Here is a 17,687-nt window from a genome sequence, read left to right as displayed (position 1 = left end):
ATTTTGATTAATTCACTATCGGGTTTTATAAATGATATTTAATAAATTAAAATTAATTTGATAACATAAACTATTAATAATTTTAATTATTTAAATAAATTAAGATTAATAGAAAAAAGTTATTACCACATATTTCTAATAAATTAAAAATTAAATCTTAAATAAAATGTTAATTTAATTTTTCATTTAAAATGTAATAAAATATATTTTAATAAATATATTTAAAAAATTTTAAAATAAATATTATTTTCAACAAGATGAACTCTTTTCATCTAACAATATGATAGAATCACATATATATTCATTTTGATGTTAAGAACTATTACAATGTAATATGTATTATATTTATATATAAATTATTTTTATTTAATAAAATCAAATATTTTTTAATATAATTATAACTTTATACACTTCCAAAATTTATATTTATTATTCTTAAAATTCAAATATAGAATCTACCCATATATCTCTACCTACCAATGTTTTTTTTCTTGATCATATCTATATCAATTATACTTACAAAATAATTTTAAAATATGTATTCTTACTTATTTTATTATTTTTTAAAGTTTTGTCAAATATTTTTATGAATTTTAAATAATTTTCGCTCCATAAAATTGATATATCCATAAAATCGAAGTACCGATATATGTATAATTATCGATATTTTCGTCATTGAATATAGGTGAGAATGGTTTGAGAGCTTAACTTGGAGCCAGATTTATTTATTCACTCGTGCAGACTCGCATGTAGGACTAGGATTTGATTTGGGCCAATTTTGGGCTCGAGATTCCTGTCGGTTGGCTTTGGGCAAGCTGCAGCGTTGGGCCCAAGTTTCAGCTCAACGGATCTCCCTATCTGGATTTCTCAAGGACCGACCCCATTATAATTTATTATATTCAAAATGTGACTTGACCCATTCACGTGTTATTCTCAAATTTGGAAATAACCTAATTAAATTTAGAGACATCTAAAAAATAATTTAGTCGATGTTTAGTAAATCAATTTAATAATTTAAATTGACTTAATAATTTAATTTAAATCATTAAATAAATTAAATATATTTGATAAAATAATTGAATGACATAACTTAAAGTTATTTTTAACTTTAAGTAAAAATAATTAATTTATTTTTAAGTTTATATCTTCATTTTATATTTTTATTTTTATTTACTCTAATTATCTCCTTAATTTATTTTACTATTCTATGATCTCTATTGTTACTCAATATTTTTTATCCTAATTATAATTTATGAAAATAAATGTGTCAAATTAATAATTTAAAATAAAATTTAAAATAATTTAATCAAATAACCTTAAAATAAGAATTAAATGATAAGCTTTAAGATAATGAGTTGAGTATAATTTAACTTAAAATCAATTTAAGTTATTAAGTAATAAGTATTAAGTTTTATTAAACACATTTTTCCTCGTTACTTTTTAATGTAATTAATAGCAATTTAATAACAAAATTTTGATTTTAATTCCATCTAAAATTAAAGGTACCATGTGTTTAAAAAATTACTTTTAAAATTAATTTTTTTATTTTGTAACATACAATAAAAAATACTATCAAGTAAACCAAGATTTTTTTTTATTTTTATTTTTTTACAATAACGTTTTTTAACAAAAGTGCCACCAATCAATCCCCATTCTGTAATGTATCACTTGGAAAAATATTATCATTACTTGGGAAAAGAAGGGAAATAAAAGAAAAAACAAAAGTAAATCCCAATTCATGGGCTTCAATCCGAATCTATGTTTCCCAAACAATTAATAATAAAAATAAAAAATAAAAGTATTCCAAAGACTACAATAGGACAAGAGGGCATTCAACCAGGAGGCTAAAATAGAACCAGAATGCTCTTAACCATGCCTAGAGGGAAACTCTCACAAACACTTACGATTATCATGACTGCAATGCAAAGGAGTAACAGTAACATAACCATGATGGGATCTGGAATTTTTCATGGTGATAGCAACATGGCTATTCCCATTGGGATCATAGGAATGAGCATACCCATTTTGGAGGTTTCACTTTCTATATGTGCGGTGATCCGCTGACTATTCGGGCCACTTGCCAACTTCTTTAGTGTCGTTTCTCCTGCCAATGGGTATTTTTGCTATGAAGGAAGGAGCTTTGTATTTTCTCTTGTTTTCTACCCCTATTTTATAAGTTTTCCCAACTAAACTTTTGATTGGCAAGGTGAGTCAGCTTTCTCCTAGGGAAGTGGTATGTCAAGAGTCAAACGTTGGAGGTGGTGTTGCGCTTATGATTGAGGGGGTTGATTTGTGTCAATGCGTGGTTGAACACCAACACCCCCCAGGATATGTTCTCTTTCAGGATCTATTCTCATACACGTCTTGTCACAGCCCTCAGTATTTGCGTCATATGAGTCATGCATATGGGGCCTCCCATCCACGTGTCACTTTTCCAATCCCAGCATTGTCTGAATAGCGCGGGCAAGCAGCGTTCAAATTCTTCCATCCAGACCACATCCAATTCATCAAATCACAGACAGGAAGGGGCCTTTCCCCTACGACAATAGACGGCAAGTAAGACCGAACTCCCCAAACAGACGAAACCACCCAATCAAGCCTTCAAGACCCACTATTATGCGTAATCATTCACGTCTGATATGGGAATGATTGATGGGATCTCCTTTAACCCTCAAATCCATGTCAATTAATTACCACATAAAACCCCATACCACCAACAGGTTGAAGGGACAGGTGGTTGCACGATCAAACATCATGACATATCATCTAACGACACCTACCAACCGTCCAAAGGTGTAATAATTGCTCTGCCACCTGCAAGACAATCATTATTACAGAGAAGGTTAAAGTGTTTAGTCAACACTACAGTGAGATTCTTTTCAACACTATAAAAACCCTCATAAGGTACAAATAAGGTACGCACGCATAAGTTAACCTACTCACTCTCTCCTTAGAGGAGCCTAAACTATCTTTGCTTAACTTAAGCTTCGAAGGAGCGTGCCCAGACCGTCTATCCGAACATCCTTGTTGCAGGAAATAAGCTCATCCAGTCTCCCTATTGCTGGGCAGAGCTCTGAGAGGCATAATGTAGGGAAGAAGGTTGTCTAACCCTTGTTAACTTAAGACGGATTTGACTCTAATTGGCTCTCCACCAACAATGCAGACATTTAGGTAGTTTCTTCCTGGTGATCCATGTTGAGTTCTTTCAAGCTTGGCCAAGGCGACCTCTCGAGCAACTTCAAGCTTAAGCAGATCCGAGAGCATTTGACACCTAGGAGTCATTGTTTGGACAATGTGGTTTTAGTAGTCCTTCCTGGTAAAAGTCCTAGACTCTATCGAGAGGCATCAATCGTAGTGAAATTTATTGTCTGACCCGAACAAGAGGGCAGATCGATGGGTTGGATGCCTTCTATTCCCGTTATCTCCACTATACATAAGATATAGTGTTTTCGGCACTCCTTCCTAGTAAAAGTCTTAAACCCTGTCGAGAGGCATTAGTTGTAGCAAAATTTGGCGTCCAACCCAAATGGGTGGATAGATCCACGAGTTGGTTATCTTCTATGCTTGGTACCTCCACTATACATAAGATATAGTGGTTCTAGCACTCCCTCCTGGTAAAAGCCCCAAACCCTCTTGGGAAGCATCAATTGTAACAAAATTTATTATCCGACCGAACGGGTAGATAGATCCACAAGTTGGCCATCTGTTATGTCCAATACCTCCACAATACATAAGATAGTTTCACTTTATGGTATTTGTTTATTCGTCTTTAATTTAAAGTATTTTTAATAAGAGTGTGTGTTTTTTTTAAACGTGTTTTTGAAAAAGTTATATATTAATTTTTCTTTTAGAAAATACTAGAAGTGGTTTTATTTTATATAAAAAAAATATTTTCTATTTAAATTTTTTTTATTTTTTTATTTTTTTTCAAAGCACTATCAAACAAATTCTTAAAATATATTTGAAAATGTTTTTATTCCAAGTGTCCATGGAAGATCGTTTATCAAATAATTCTTTAAAAAATACAATAAATGTTTTTCACTTATCTAAAGATATTTTCTAAATTTTATCGAAAATCTTTTATTTGGTTAAATATTTTTTATGTTAAATTTTTTTTTTTTGAATTATTGTCAAATAGACTCTTAGTCATCCATGATTGATAGAGGGTTTATATCATTACATTCTCATAGAAAAACGAGTGACTACTGAATAGTAAAGATTGGGACATAAAATTGATATAGGATAACAAGATGAAAAGCTAATGTGATGTTTGTTTTTTTAATTTAATATTTAATATAATTTATGTTTGTTTTTAATTTTTCCTTTACTTATTATTTATTTTTAAAATTTTTTTGATTGAATAAAAAAAAAGTCAAAATATTTAAGTAAGTATTAAAAATAACATTAAAACTTTGAATAAGTTATATTGGACTTTCCCAAATCGTACTTTGAACCATTGCTTTTGTGAATTAGCAAGAAACAAAGAAAGAAAGTTAAACCAAATCTTTTTTTTTTTTAATATTAAAAATGAGAAAGGAAAATGTAAGAAAAAGAAGACTACAAATGCCTTCTTGCATTTTGTCCAAAACCCAATATTTCATTTCAATTGGGTTCGTGGAGACAAGAGGTCGATTTATGTGATAGCTCTCTTTCTTGAACCATCCATATGTGAGAGAAAAAGGAAAAAAGATTGATATGGAATAGGCATTCTCCCATGGACTTCATGATTTTTCAAAAGGTAAATCAAAAATATTATAATAAAAAAGTTTATGGATGAAGTGTGACATCCCACATCAGATAGTGGGCTATATAAGTATGAACGACTCCTAACCCCTATAAACGTGTTTTAAAACCACGAGGACTCCTTTGAGTTCAAAGCATATAATATCTACACGATTGGAAACGGAATATTATTTTAAAAATTGCTCATATAATTATTTTTAAAAATATTTCTAAATAGGCCCGAAGCTTCACAACAATTTTTTTTTGGAATAAAATTACTTATTTTTAATTGCTTGGTGATCCTTTTTCTTAAACGTAAGTCAAATTATTTTAAAAACTATTCATAGAGCAATTCTTTTTCTGGATGGTATATCAAATTCTTTTAGAACTTATTATCATAAATTAGTATTTGAAAAGGCAAACCCAATAAGTGGAAGAGAAAGTGAGTTTAATTAAGGGGATGTTTGGTTAGTTTTTAAATTGACTTTAAATTAAATTATTAACTTAAAATTTATTATTTATTTCCTATTTTTAAGTATGAAGGTTGTTCAATAAAATTAACGTATATTTATTCTCATAAATTATTGCAAAAAAGATGATGGAGCTAATAAGAATAAATATGGATAAAAAGATAAAATATAAATATAAATTTAAAATAAATTAATTATTTTTACTTATTATTTAAAATCTCCTTAAAAATAATTTAGAAATAGATTAATTGTTGTTTGAAATTTCAGTTTCGATTAATTTAGTTTCATTCAAATTAATGACAGTTTATTATTAAATTCATAAATAATATGACTAGAGTAGACATCAACGTCTGATAGTCTCATTTTAAACTAAGGTAGGTGTGAAAGCCCGGTGATTAACGGTAAAAGAATATTAAAAATAATAATATTAATAGAAAATCTAAAACGGTTTGAAACCCAAACTACAAACCCCAACCCACAAATCAATGACTACTTCCATTTCCCAATTAAATTAGATCTACATCAATGATCAAACTTAAATAGAAGTCAAAATAGAAAACAATCTAAATTATATATTTATCAATTTTTTTCCTTAGTTCCAATCGTAACAAACTTAAATCAAAATCTAAACTAAACCCTAAATCAAACTTAAAATTAAAAATAAATAAATAACCTATACACTTTTTTACCTAATTCAAAAAATTTAAAATCATATCAGACTGCTTGAACTATAACAATCTTTTGAACACAGTACTAAGAATGCGAAAAATAAAAAGGAGGGAATTTGCATACAGTTCTCACAGATGATGAACAGAATCATTAGCCAAGTTCACTGAAGGAGTTCCAATGCTAGCAACATGTTTCAAAATGAACAGACATGAAAAGGAGGACTTTGTTTACATTTTCTGATGGTTGCCCCATTTCATACATGATATTTCCTCCAAAGAAATGAATCCACAACCCAACCAGAAAGATTATCACAGCAAAATACAACAATACCATGTTCTCTGCATGTTTAGGTCTACATGTTTACACATACTTAACAAATAGTCTGCAAAAGAGCTCTCCACCAGTAACCACCCGCCAAAATGCCTGTTAAGAAAATAAGCGAGTGAAGATTATGATAATAGGATATTACTTAACCAACAAAATAACATATGAACCTGAAACACGCTCCATCTACTTCTGGCCTTTCTTCCACAAGACCCCAATCTTCTTCAGCATGTTCCCATTTTTCTTCTTGGGTGAATCATCATCCATGTCCTCTGAGCAGGGTGAACCTATCCTTGCACCAATTGTGTGGTAGTTGTTGTCCAGAGATCCTGTTCTTTCTACAATTTTGCCGTTATTTCCTGTTGAGAGCATGGCAGCAGCTGCCTCAGCTGCCTTTCTCCACTGATCTGACTGCACCTTCAATCTCCTTAATTCAGCCTCCAGTTCTGAATTTGCAGCCTGTGTTGCATCCAGCTGCTCAGTCACTCTTTCTGCTCTTCTACTGTTTTTATCTGCTTCCTCTGTTAAATAACCAAGCTTAGTCAATGCCTCTTTCTCTGCAGCCTTTGCAGCTTCTATTTTTGCAACAGCTTCATCATTCACTTTATCGTTCTCTGTTTCCTTTTTCTTGATTTCCAATTTCAGCATTTCATTCTCTTCTGTTATGCTCTGCAGCTCTGTCTCCTTGTCCAGCAAACTTGTCTTCAAATCTGCCAAAGTAGCCTCTGACTTCTTCAGTTCCATTTGCAGTTCAGGTTCCCTTTCATTAGACTGATTCTGCTCAATCTTCACATTCAGCACTTTGTTCTCCTCTGAAATGTTCTGCAATTTGGTCTCCTTATCCATCAGGTTCACCTTCAAATCTTCAACAATCACTTTTGCTTTCCTCAACTCTGCCTCCAATTCAGCCTCTCTTTGGCGTGATTCTGATCTTGTACGTTCTGCTTGTTCATAGGCACTTCGTATCTGCAATGTGCTCTGGATGTATTCTTCCTGGTACCTGATCTCCGCAGCATCCAATGCAGATCTCAATTGACCCACTTCAAATCTCACCAAATTAAGCTCTTGTTTAAGCTGGTTTGTGTCCTCATTTTCTCCATTTTCCCGTGCAAGTTTAGCATCATCTGATGGATTCGCTGCACTTGTGCTGCTACTATTAACTAGATCTTCCTGGAGTTTGCTCACAAGTCCCTCCAAAGAATTTACTTGAGCATTTGATTGATCCAGCTCCAATGTTATGGAGTTATAAGCCTCCATGGCCTTAACACCATCTGACCGAATTGTTTCTGCAGCTGCCTTGGCTGTTTCCAATTGCATTTGAGTTTGAGTAACAACTTTGAGCGCCCGAGCTTCAGATTCTTTGCGATCATTGAGCTGGGTTTTCATTTCCTCTACCAGAGAGAGAGTATCTGCAAGTTCAATTCTTAACCTCTGAATTTCAACATGTGCCGACTCTGCATGTTTGGTTTGAGAAGCCTCGGAGTCAGCCACCATTTCCAGCTGGATTTTGAGCTTCTGGATCTCATTCATGGCAGAAACCAGGGCAGCAGAATCCATTGAGTGCTGCTTCTGGACAGCCTCAAGTTCAGACTGCCATGCACGGTCCCGGTCCTGGGATATTTTGCGGAGCTCTTGTACCCGATCTTCCTCAGAAGCAGAGAGCTCCAGCAGCTGCTGCTGGGACTCCTCAAGCTTTGCTGATACAGCTAATAGCTGCTTTTTTGCCTCTTCAGCCTCCTGATGGGCTCTTCTCTTCCATGACTCGGATGAGTTTAGCTGGTCCTTTGTCTTCTTCAGATCCTCTTGGAGTTGAGCAACCTGAGATTCCAATTCAGAAAGTTTGCTTGGCCGCTTCTTCTAGAGCACACATCAAGACAGAAAAAGTAAGAGGGTACACAGCAACTGCATAAATCAGACATCACCTCACTCCAGGAAGTTGATGTCAGCAAATAATAATAGCAGATACTAATCTCAGAAAATGAGTTGCAAGGACCTTGGATAAAGCTACTTTATTCAGACAGTATGTCTGCTGATTAGAATCAATTAATCGAGAAGTAATTAAGATGATCACAGCTATGAAAAGCATATGAAGACCACAATACACTGCTACCAACAGGTTGATGGTGAAGACTACTGGGAAAAAAGCTTCACTTAATAAATAATTGCAAAACCAAAATGCAAAAGGATGATGGAGTTCCACAGAACTTGGGATCTTTACTTAATAATACTCTTGATTCTAGAATGACAACCTCAAAAAATAATTGCAAATCTGAACTGCAGAATCAGCCAAAACTCCTAATGTACCACTACTGCATCTGAAGCCAACACTAATGTAACACTTACTAAGTTTCAGAGCATCCAATTATCACGAAAGCAGGGGCAGAAAAAAAAATTCTTAATGCAGATGAACTCTGAGGATCAAATTTGATTTCAGAAGCCCTGAATAACTCTTTAATGATAAGTAGCACGCATGACATTATTGGTTCCCCATGAAGATGAAATGCTTCTGGCCACAGTTTAGCATGGAATACCTCAGATACTGGGCTTCGCGTTGATTTGACAATTTTAGGACTTCTGTCTTTTGGTGTCCTGCTTGCTGGATGGGGAGAGGAAACTGAATCGCCATCTGATCCTGGTGTCTTTAGTTTCCGAGCAGTTCGAGGCGTTGCTGGTGATGTCCTTGGAGGCACTTCCAAAGAGCCAGTTCTGCTCTCAGAGTCGGTGGAATAACAACCAGTATCAGAAGAAAAAGGTACATGAAGACCAATGACATATTCAGTTACAGTAAATGAATGCAAACAATTAGTATGGAAATTCACTAAAAAGGAAAAACGATAATAAAGATTGAACAAAACTTGGTTTCAACAATATAACATGAAGGTTTAAAGACAGATTCAACATTATTACCCACCAGGCTAAAATATGCGCATCACCAAAAAAAAAAGATTGCTTAAGGATGGACCATATGGTCTAAGAAAACCTCTAAAATCCATTACTTTGATTTCAATTGAAACCAACATGTGGCACTTAATGCATATTGAACTCTGTCCCAAACCTTCCCGCACCTTTTTGTCTTGGCTGCTCATAGGAATGCTACGGTGGAGGAGATGTGGGATCAGAGTTCGGATCAAGGAGGTTGGAATCTAAGATTTTTGAGGAATTTTAATGACTGGGAGGTGGGTATGGTAGGAGATCTGCTCCTTAAGCTGAGAGGGTTTAGGCCTTCTTTGGAGGAAGATTCGGTCTCTTGGAAGGGAGGAAAAAGCGGTAAATTTAAATTAAAGAAAGCGTACAGCTGCTTAGTCAATCCTATGGACACCGTTTTCCCGGAAAAATGCATTTGGGTGGATAGAGTTCCTACCAAAGTCGCTTTCTTTGCGTGGGAGGCTACATGGGGGAAGGTGTTAACGCTTGATAGACTTCAGAGAAGAGGATGGCAACTCCCTAACTGCTGCTTTTTGTGTGGTTGTGCAGAAGAATCTGTAAATCATGTCCTTATTCACTGTATAGTGACTAGAGCCCTTTGGGAGTTAGTCCTTGGGCTTGTAGGTGTTAAGTGGGTCTTTCCAGAATCTGTAAAGGAGGTCTTGTTTAGCTGGAGAGGTCACTGGGTGGGAAAAAAAAGGAAAAAGATTTGGAAGGCCATCCCGTTACGTATATTTTGGACGGTTTGGAAAGAAAGGAATAGGTTAGCCTTTAAAGGGGGTGAGATACATAGACAGAAGCTAAAGAATTTTCTTGTTTGTAATTTGTGGGGTTGGGCTAGATTGGATATTGGAGATAACTCTCTCTCCCTTCTAGGCTTTCTAGAGTGGCTAGCTGCCACTTAGGGGAGGTGAGGTCTTCTTGGTCCCTTTTGTTTTTTGGTTGTGAGGCTTTAGCTGCCTTGTATATCTCCTGTATACTGTGTGGCTATTGGCCTCTTTTTTAATATACATTGTCTTACTTATCAAAAAAAATTGAAACCAACATGTGGCACTTAATGCATATTGATATTTGAAGACCCAACTTGAACTTAAATTGCAAAACACAATTTTTATTAACGAGATATTTTAAATTATTTTTTATCATTGGGTAACATATAATGTATAATTATACTTGGCAATGCCTAAACTATTTGCATTCAACAAAAGGAAGGTTACAGTTTACTTAATTAACAAAACAAATAACAAAGAAAGAAATCAATAATGCTAGTACATGCTTCTCGAAAGAAATAAATAAATATTTCCAAAGAATTTAAATTTGTCAACTGCCCAAAAGTGTATGCATATTTTTTTCATTCTAAATCCATGTGTAGAATTTTAAGTGAATGATTGTTGAATACACAGGACAACATATTGAAGGGAGTTTCTGGATCATACCGTGCCCATTAAAAGCCATTTACTTTTTATCCATTATGGGGTTAAATGTATCTCATTTATTTGTCCAGTTTTAATGATTCAAATGCACCACTTGTCTGCATATCATAACATTTCAGTTCAACAAGTAATATTATGCATTCTATGCTCAACAAGGTCCCCCTGAAGAAAACCAAAATTGATACCTAAACCATGGCAAAAATAAACTAAGCTTAGGAAAGGATTAGAAAAGGAAAAGCTACACAGGGAAAAAAGTACAAATTACGCAGGCATTTAAATGGAACACTTGCCAAATTCTGAATCAGAAAAAACGGCACTAACAGTTCTTATATTGAATTCAAAATTTTCATTAATTATAGAGCATTCCCATTCAACCAACTCTTATCTTAAAGCCAAACCCTAAAACTTAATTAAGAAATTCATAGTAAAATTATTTGGAGCATAATAAGGTTCATCAGCTAATAAAGCACTTAAATATATTAAAATTATACCTTCTTTTTGGTGTCTGCATATTCTAGCTTCCCTTGTACTGAAAATGGGAAAGGGGTGAGCCAACTGTTCTCTGATTCTCTCCTTCAAGACCCTGGCCCACACAACCTGCAATAACTCAGAGCAATCCTTGCCTGAGACAGAAGCAGATAAAAAAAGACCTAATATAAATCTATAAAGAACAAATAAATGGTTCACCCAGGACAGACTCTTGTAATCAATATTCAGTACAAAGCAAAACCAACTAACAAACAACACTGTCCCTTCAAAGAAACTCCACAGAAACTACCTCCACTCCCACCAACCAAACCTACTATAGGAATTTTTTTTTTTTTTCAAAAAATTTAAAAAATCAAAAATTAAAAGATGCAACCAAAAGAATTTATATAACATCATTGCCCAACCCCATCTTTAAACCTTTTTTTTGTTTCCATCTTTTTACTCTACTGTTCTCCAAACGCATTATTGAACCAACAAGGAACCAAGATGGCATGGGTGACAATTAATAATCCACATAACAGTACACCAGAAGGATTGCTCTCTTCCCTCATAATTACCTTAGACCCACATCGTCTTTTCCCTTTTTCAGTTTAAAGGAGCAACCATTATTGTTCCTAAATCAGCATTTTGTAGTGAATTAAGAGTAAATAACATGTTCTTCAACAACCATGAAGATCAAAAGCATTCCTCAATCATTTTTCTTCTGTTTATCGTTGCCCAAAGGAACAAAAAAACCACAATGAGCCCTTCCACACAATGGAAAATGTAAAACGAAAACTCAAAAAAATAAAAAAATAAAAAAATCCTTAGTCTGAGCTTCAGACTAAAAAATGTGAGAAATATCATCTAGTATATACTCCGGAAAGATAAACTAAGTTAAAACAGGTGAACGAGAGATGACTTCGACCTTCAGATTTTGGGCAATTCGTGACGGAAATTCTTGGATCTAATGAGACTCTGGATTTAGGTTACCGATCTAAAACAAATAAGAGAAGGAGCAAAAAAGAGCATCAAGAAACCATCTTTACATGGACGCACCTAACCCTTCCAGAGAAAACAACAAAAGGAGGCAGGAAAGAGTAGTTGTTCCGTTCTGATGCCGAGAAAATGTAGAAAATGAAAGGAAAAAAATCAAACTGTTGGCTCAATATCCACGACTCAAGCTTGATAAACTCGTTTTACTTAGAAACACAGACAACAGAAAATGTGAGATTCAATATTTTCCTCCCCTCTTCTTCGGTTTCTCGCCGTTATACCGGAAACCAAGCAAATGGTTCAAAACAATTTTCATGGAAAGAAAAGAAACACATTCACACAACCCGCATTATCGCTTCAAAGCCACACCTTTTCCAGTAAAAACAGATTTTATCCGAAAAGGAAACACAAAAGAAACATCATAACTAGGAAAAAAGCCATTCCACCCAGCAAACAGACTCACACTTCCCCAAACCGAAAGCAACATAAGCCGCCATGATTTCCGAGAAAAACACCTGACCTCGGAACCAAACGGCATTGCTTAAAGACAGCAGCCAAGACCATGTTTGGGGTTTGTTTCTCTCACCTGAAGACGTCCGTCTCCAAACAGGGCAGCTGCTGTGCTTTAGCTGGATGATATTTTCTGTGAAACCCTAGGCTATGGAATGTGAGGCTCGAGGGCTCGTCTTCGCATCCGCAGGGCACTGTACTCTTGCGTGGCGTGGCTCCTGCTGTTTGCCCCTGCTAGAGTCTACTGCTTCAGCGCGCTGTTACCGAGGGGTCGTCTTCTCTCTCTAGAATTTTGTGATCAGTGGGGAGAGTGTGTTCCTGAGGCGTGTCTTTGCACGCGCTCGCTCCCCCTCTGATCGTGTGGGACCACGTGTACGGTTATGAAATCTGGCCACTTGATTTGCTTTTTAAAAATAATAGGCCTTGGGCTTTTCAGTGGGGCTTGGCGCTCAAATCAGTCGCGGTCCGAGGGTCTTGTTTTCAAAGGATTCTTATTTTCTCATTTTTCTTTCCTTTAATTTTTTTAATTAATTATCAAATTGAAATTCATATTTTTATGCTCTTTCTTTCTTAGAAATATTGCTTCTTTAATTAAAAAATGAAGTTTAATTAATCTTTTCCATTTTCTATCATGAAAAAGTAACGTAAGAATAAAAACCTTCGAAAAAAAATAGCTCTTTAATCAAACAAAGTGTAAATAAAATCAAGTTCTCGAACTATTATAATTATTTTTATTTAAATTGATTTGACACTATATTTTAAAAATATGATTTTTCTAGAAATTTAAAATCATGATTTTATAAAATATTGTATTAAAGTTTCGATCAATTAATAACATGGTAATTACCTCAAATAGTATTGAAAGTAATAATAATATTAGAAGTAATAATAAAAGTATAAATATTATTATCGGAATGAACCACACAAAAAGAGGTGATAGGATTGAGAATTGGGGTGTCACATCCTAATCTCATTGACCTAAGCCTCGATACGAGAACTAATGCTTGAACTCTTACTAGAAGATAAGGGAATCGAATAATGGAATTCCTTCTAGTTTGGTTGTTAGTGAGTGAGGAAATCGCAAATGGGTTTATGACCAAGAGGTTGACTTTGAAGCTATAATTTACCTTGCTTTAGGATTAATTATGAACCGTAACTTATTGATCTCGTTTGCCAGAAATAAGTTTGACTAGGCAAATATAGAATTAAAACTATTATTTTAAAACACATTTTCTAAAATTGTATTAAAAATATAATTTTAAAATGTGATTTTTAATAAATAAAAAAATAAAGTATTTGATAAAAAATATATATTTTTAAGTATTTAATAAACTTAATGAGGAGAAGACCCATTTTGGACTCAAACTCTAAAAATAAAATATAAAAGGACCTTTTGCTTGATGGTGTACAAGTGTAAAAAGCATCATATGAAGCTTTATCTACATCCCACGACTTCTTTTTTTTCCAACACATTCTTTTGTTTTTCTTTCCTTTCAGCATAATGCTAACGACAAATCATGAATAATAAAAACCTAAAAATAAAAAAAAAATAAAAAAAATAAAAAAGGGGGAAATGATGGTTTCAAATTTTACAAGGCTTTGCTTTGTTTGCAGTGAAAGCAACAAGCAATTAACCAATGCGTTTCCTTAAAGAGCAACCGAATCAAGCAAGCAATAGCAGCACGACACATGAGAATTGACACCCCAGTATAAAAGTAGGGCACGGCACAGAGACGAGTGCTCGACTCCATCAACCGCCCATCACAGCCTTCAAATAAGCCAGAGGCTCACGAACCCATCAGGAGAAAGTACGATTTTCATTTTCACTTAAAGATCTGGAATTGAATTAGTTTTAGGGATCTACAACTCTTTAATGGTTCTATTTTAATAACATTTTTTATGTTGCAACCAGTCCCTCAGCTATAATTCAACTTTGCCATGCTTCCTTCCCAACCACGCTGTCGGTAATGACCGTTGAACCATTAATTATATATCAAGAAATTTATCGCTCGTAACCTATTATGTCGATGTCTTTTCATCTGTCACTGGATGAGGCCATTTGAAGATCAGGCCTAACGGCCTATAAAAATCTGTGGGATTTCAATGTCACTAACTACCTGAGGAAAAAATTAAACTAGAATCGGAATAAGAATAAGTCAGAAATAAATGCAATTGCTGCCAGCTCAAACTTGGAAGAGGTTCGATTTACTTTTTGCCTTATAAAATAATAAAACAACGAATATAATAGAAAAATCCATTCAAGTTTTGATTACATTTTCGGTGAAGTGGAAGGGGGACCCATGAAGAATGATGGATTGAAGTTGGTCATTTAGTGGCTTTGGTCACTTCAGATATTCCATTACCATTCTTTGCTGCTGCTCATGTAAGGGAAAATATTTAATGGAACTCCTATCATCTATTGGTATTGCTAAGGAAGGATTGATTTCTCTTTCCTTGGCTTATCTCTCACGGCAACATTGTCCTTTAATGCCCATGCTCAATTTCGGGAAACAACGTGTGATTCCCAGCACAAAATTGATGACTACGGTGATGATGTTCTTGGTTCGGATTTAGAAGACTGACCACAGCATGTGGTAGAGTAATGATATACTTGGTTTGGATTTAGTGCTCAATTAATGGAAAGAAAAAGTAAGACACATCAGCTCACGGACGGTACTTCAGGAAAACTCAAAAGTGAAAATCAAAGTTTTAAATACAATTTTTGTAATGATGTTATCCACTTTAGATTTGTTAAAACACTTCTACCATATAATTAAGACAAACTCAAATATATATCCTTTATAAAATATTGAGAAAACAAAGTTTATACTTAATTAAGAAAAACACCCAAAAAAAGGGTAAATTAGGTTTTTAAAATATTTTCAATCATAACAAATTAAAACACAATATAATCAAAGTAAAGAAATAGAGTTTAGAGAATTCAAATTCGGGTTTATAGTGGTTCGGTACCTCCTTGTTTACGTCCACTCTCCTCAACCTCCTAATCGAATGAGAGTTCCACTGACTTGAAACTTCAACCAATCTTTCAATCTTCTTACACTTGGATTCCAGTTCCAATGGACCCTTACACAACTTCTTCAAGATTCAACCATCTTTAAGGCTTTAACACTCAGATTGTTACAAGATATAATCACTCAACCTAACTTAAGGATGACTCAAATACAAGATAAAGCTAAGATGATACGCAAGAGTGCACTAAAGGATATTGAAGTGGTGATTTAATGCACTATGAAGGAAATGAGAGCTTTTTGAACAAGAACAGGTAGGTAGGCTTTGAATGCAAGTGTTCTCTTGTCAATAAATGAAGTGGAGCTTTCAATTTATAGGTTTCTAAGCTCAGGAATCAAAAACAGTAAAAGGTAACCTCGTCCGGTCGAGTTAGGGGTCGACCGGTTCACTAGCCGTTTGAGCATTTAATGCATGATAGGTTACCGTTGCCTCAACCGAACCTCGACCGGTAAGAGAAACATCTCGATCGGGAAGAGAAAGCTACTGGGAGAGAGAAAAGGTTTTTGACTTTCCTCAACCGGTCTTCGACCGAACGACCACAACCGGTCGACCGGTTCCTCAACCGGTTGAGGCGGTTGGGCATAGCCTCGATCGGTTGAGGCGGTTGGGCATAGCCTCGACCGGTTGAGCCGGTTGGGCATAGCCTCGACCGGTTTAGCCTTTTTGACCGCGAAAACCTATTTTTTTTTTATTCATTTCTTTTATAACACTTAGGCAAGGTCTTTAGGTAAATTATTAAGCCAATTTTGAAACATTTTGTTTAAGGTACATTAGTTAAAAACTCGAGTTTTAATGAAATCGACGTTTTAAAGAATAAACCGAGTTTTCAAAGATGCGTGAAACGTGTGAAAATCCTAAGTGCATTCATGCATTCATCTTACATTAGTTTCCTATGATCACAAGTCTTTCAAACGTCTCGATTTTTTATCCATTTAGTCATTTGATGAATTTTTGAGTTTATACTTGAGATTCTTAAATATTTAAATCAATTAGTCACTTAACCATGATTTGTTATCATCAAAACCTGATTAGAAGAATCCTTGGACTAACAAATATTATAATTACCCAATACAATATAATGATATTATTGTATTCCATAAAATTACATCATCACACGGACAAATACTTTATATAAGATCAAACAAATAAACTCTCGTATTGAGATCAATATCAATTTTGATGCTATTATGATATCCCACATTGAATAATAAAAGAAAATTTTGAAGTTTATTTTAATTTTATAAACGCTTTTTAAAGATGCACAAGTCATTGATCCAAAGTGAGTAATATATATATATAATTGAAAGTAAATTACTACAAATAATAGTAGAATCAATCTTCGACCCAATGTGCATAATAAGGGGGTGTATGTTTGTTTTGCATTATAAACATGAAAGTTTATTATATGTGTACAAACTTCTTTTAATTTTATAGAGGTGTTATAAAACCACGGGACCCATTAAGCTCAAAATGAAGATAGTTGTAATTTCACTTGCAAAGTCACCCTTAATTTATTTATGTTAATTTTAGGATGGATTTAACCTTTTATTTTAAAATTTTAAAATATTTAAAAATAAATATAATTTATAAATAAATGAATATTATACATTTTTATAATTGAATTTTATAAAAAACAGAAAATTTAATTTTAAATAGTAAAAAAGTTTTAAATAATTTTTATTTAATATTATATATAATAAAAAAGTATCATATCCCAACCAGTCACATGTTTAAAAAAATTTCCCCAAATCGTTCGGCTTCATACGAAGTCATCCTATAAAAAGAGAGGAATCCTCCAAAAAAGAGTCCAGCCCAATCTGTAGTTCTACCGTCCTACTTTCCAAGGGCTGTCTCGGAGTCAAATTGGCATATGAATCTAAAGCATCTTATTAGAAATATGATTACACGAGGAACAACCGTTTAACCTCAAACATCAATTCAGAAGTTCACGTGTGACAACAATAGCAAAGTTTTCCAGTCTATATATAAAAAAACTACAAGAAAATGATGGAACATCTTTCCGACGTAGAGCCTGAAATAAATGACTAATAGAGGCAACACTTTAAACAAGGTACGGCGTATTCTTCCCCATATACAAATGCCTTCCCATTTTTACTTTTTTTAACTCAATGGTAAATTC

General features: G+C 34.0%; 1 protein-coding gene across 10 annotated transcripts; it reads right to left on the bottom strand.

Annotated features, from left to right (window-relative positions):
* Positions 1 to 5,996: 5,996 nt before the first annotated feature.
* Positions 5,997 to 12,901, bottom strand: LOC100265405 (interactor of constitutive active ROPs 2, chloroplastic). 10 transcript variants are annotated; one of them, XM_010655224.3, is made up of 5 exons: positions 12,594 to 12,901; positions 11,035 to 11,140; positions 8,717 to 8,891; positions 6,356 to 8,042; positions 5,997 to 6,284 (listed from the first exon to the last, which is right to left on the bottom strand). In XM_010655224.3, exons 2-4 carry the CDS (start codon positions 11,052 to 11,054, stop codon positions 6,372 to 6,374), a joined length of 1,866 nt encoding a protein of 621 aa, XP_010653526.1. In that variant the 5' UTR covers positions 11,055 to 11,140; positions 12,594 to 12,901; the 3' UTR covers positions 5,997 to 6,284; positions 6,356 to 6,371. The 10 variants fall into 10 exon arrangements, with proteins under 10 accessions (XP_010653526.1, XP_059595058.1, XP_059595056.1 ...); XM_059739075.1 differs by lacking the exon at positions 12,594 to 12,901 and adding an exon at positions 12,071 to 12,389; XM_059739073.1 differs by having other exon boundaries at positions 5,997 to 8,042.
* Between the last annotated feature and the right edge of the window lie 4,786 nt (positions 12,902 to 17,687).

This window comes from Vitis vinifera, chromosome 8, assembly GCF_030704535.1.
Source record: "Vitis vinifera cultivar Pinot Noir 40024 chromosome 8, ASM3070453v1".
In the NCBI taxonomy this organism is placed as follows: domain Eukaryota; kingdom Viridiplantae; phylum Streptophyta; class Magnoliopsida; order Vitales; family Vitaceae; genus Vitis; species Vitis vinifera.
The sequence above is the reverse complement of the archived record's forward strand: the minus strand, read 5'-3'. Positions and strand labels throughout refer to the sequence as shown.

Bases quoted from the DNA above. Each gene is read 5' to 3' on its own strand.
- LOC100265405 (XM_059739073.1), bottom strand. From the start codon at position 11,054: ATGCAGACACCAAAAAGAAG. The intron at 8,892-11,034 runs GTATAATTTTAA...CTCTGAGAGCAG, and splicing joins ATGCAGACACCAAAAAGAAG to AACTGGCTCTTTGGAAGTGC. The intron at 8,043-8,716 runs GTATTCCATGCT...TGTGTGCTCTAG, and splicing joins CGCGAAGCCCAGTATCTGAG to AAGAAGCGGCCAAGCAAACT.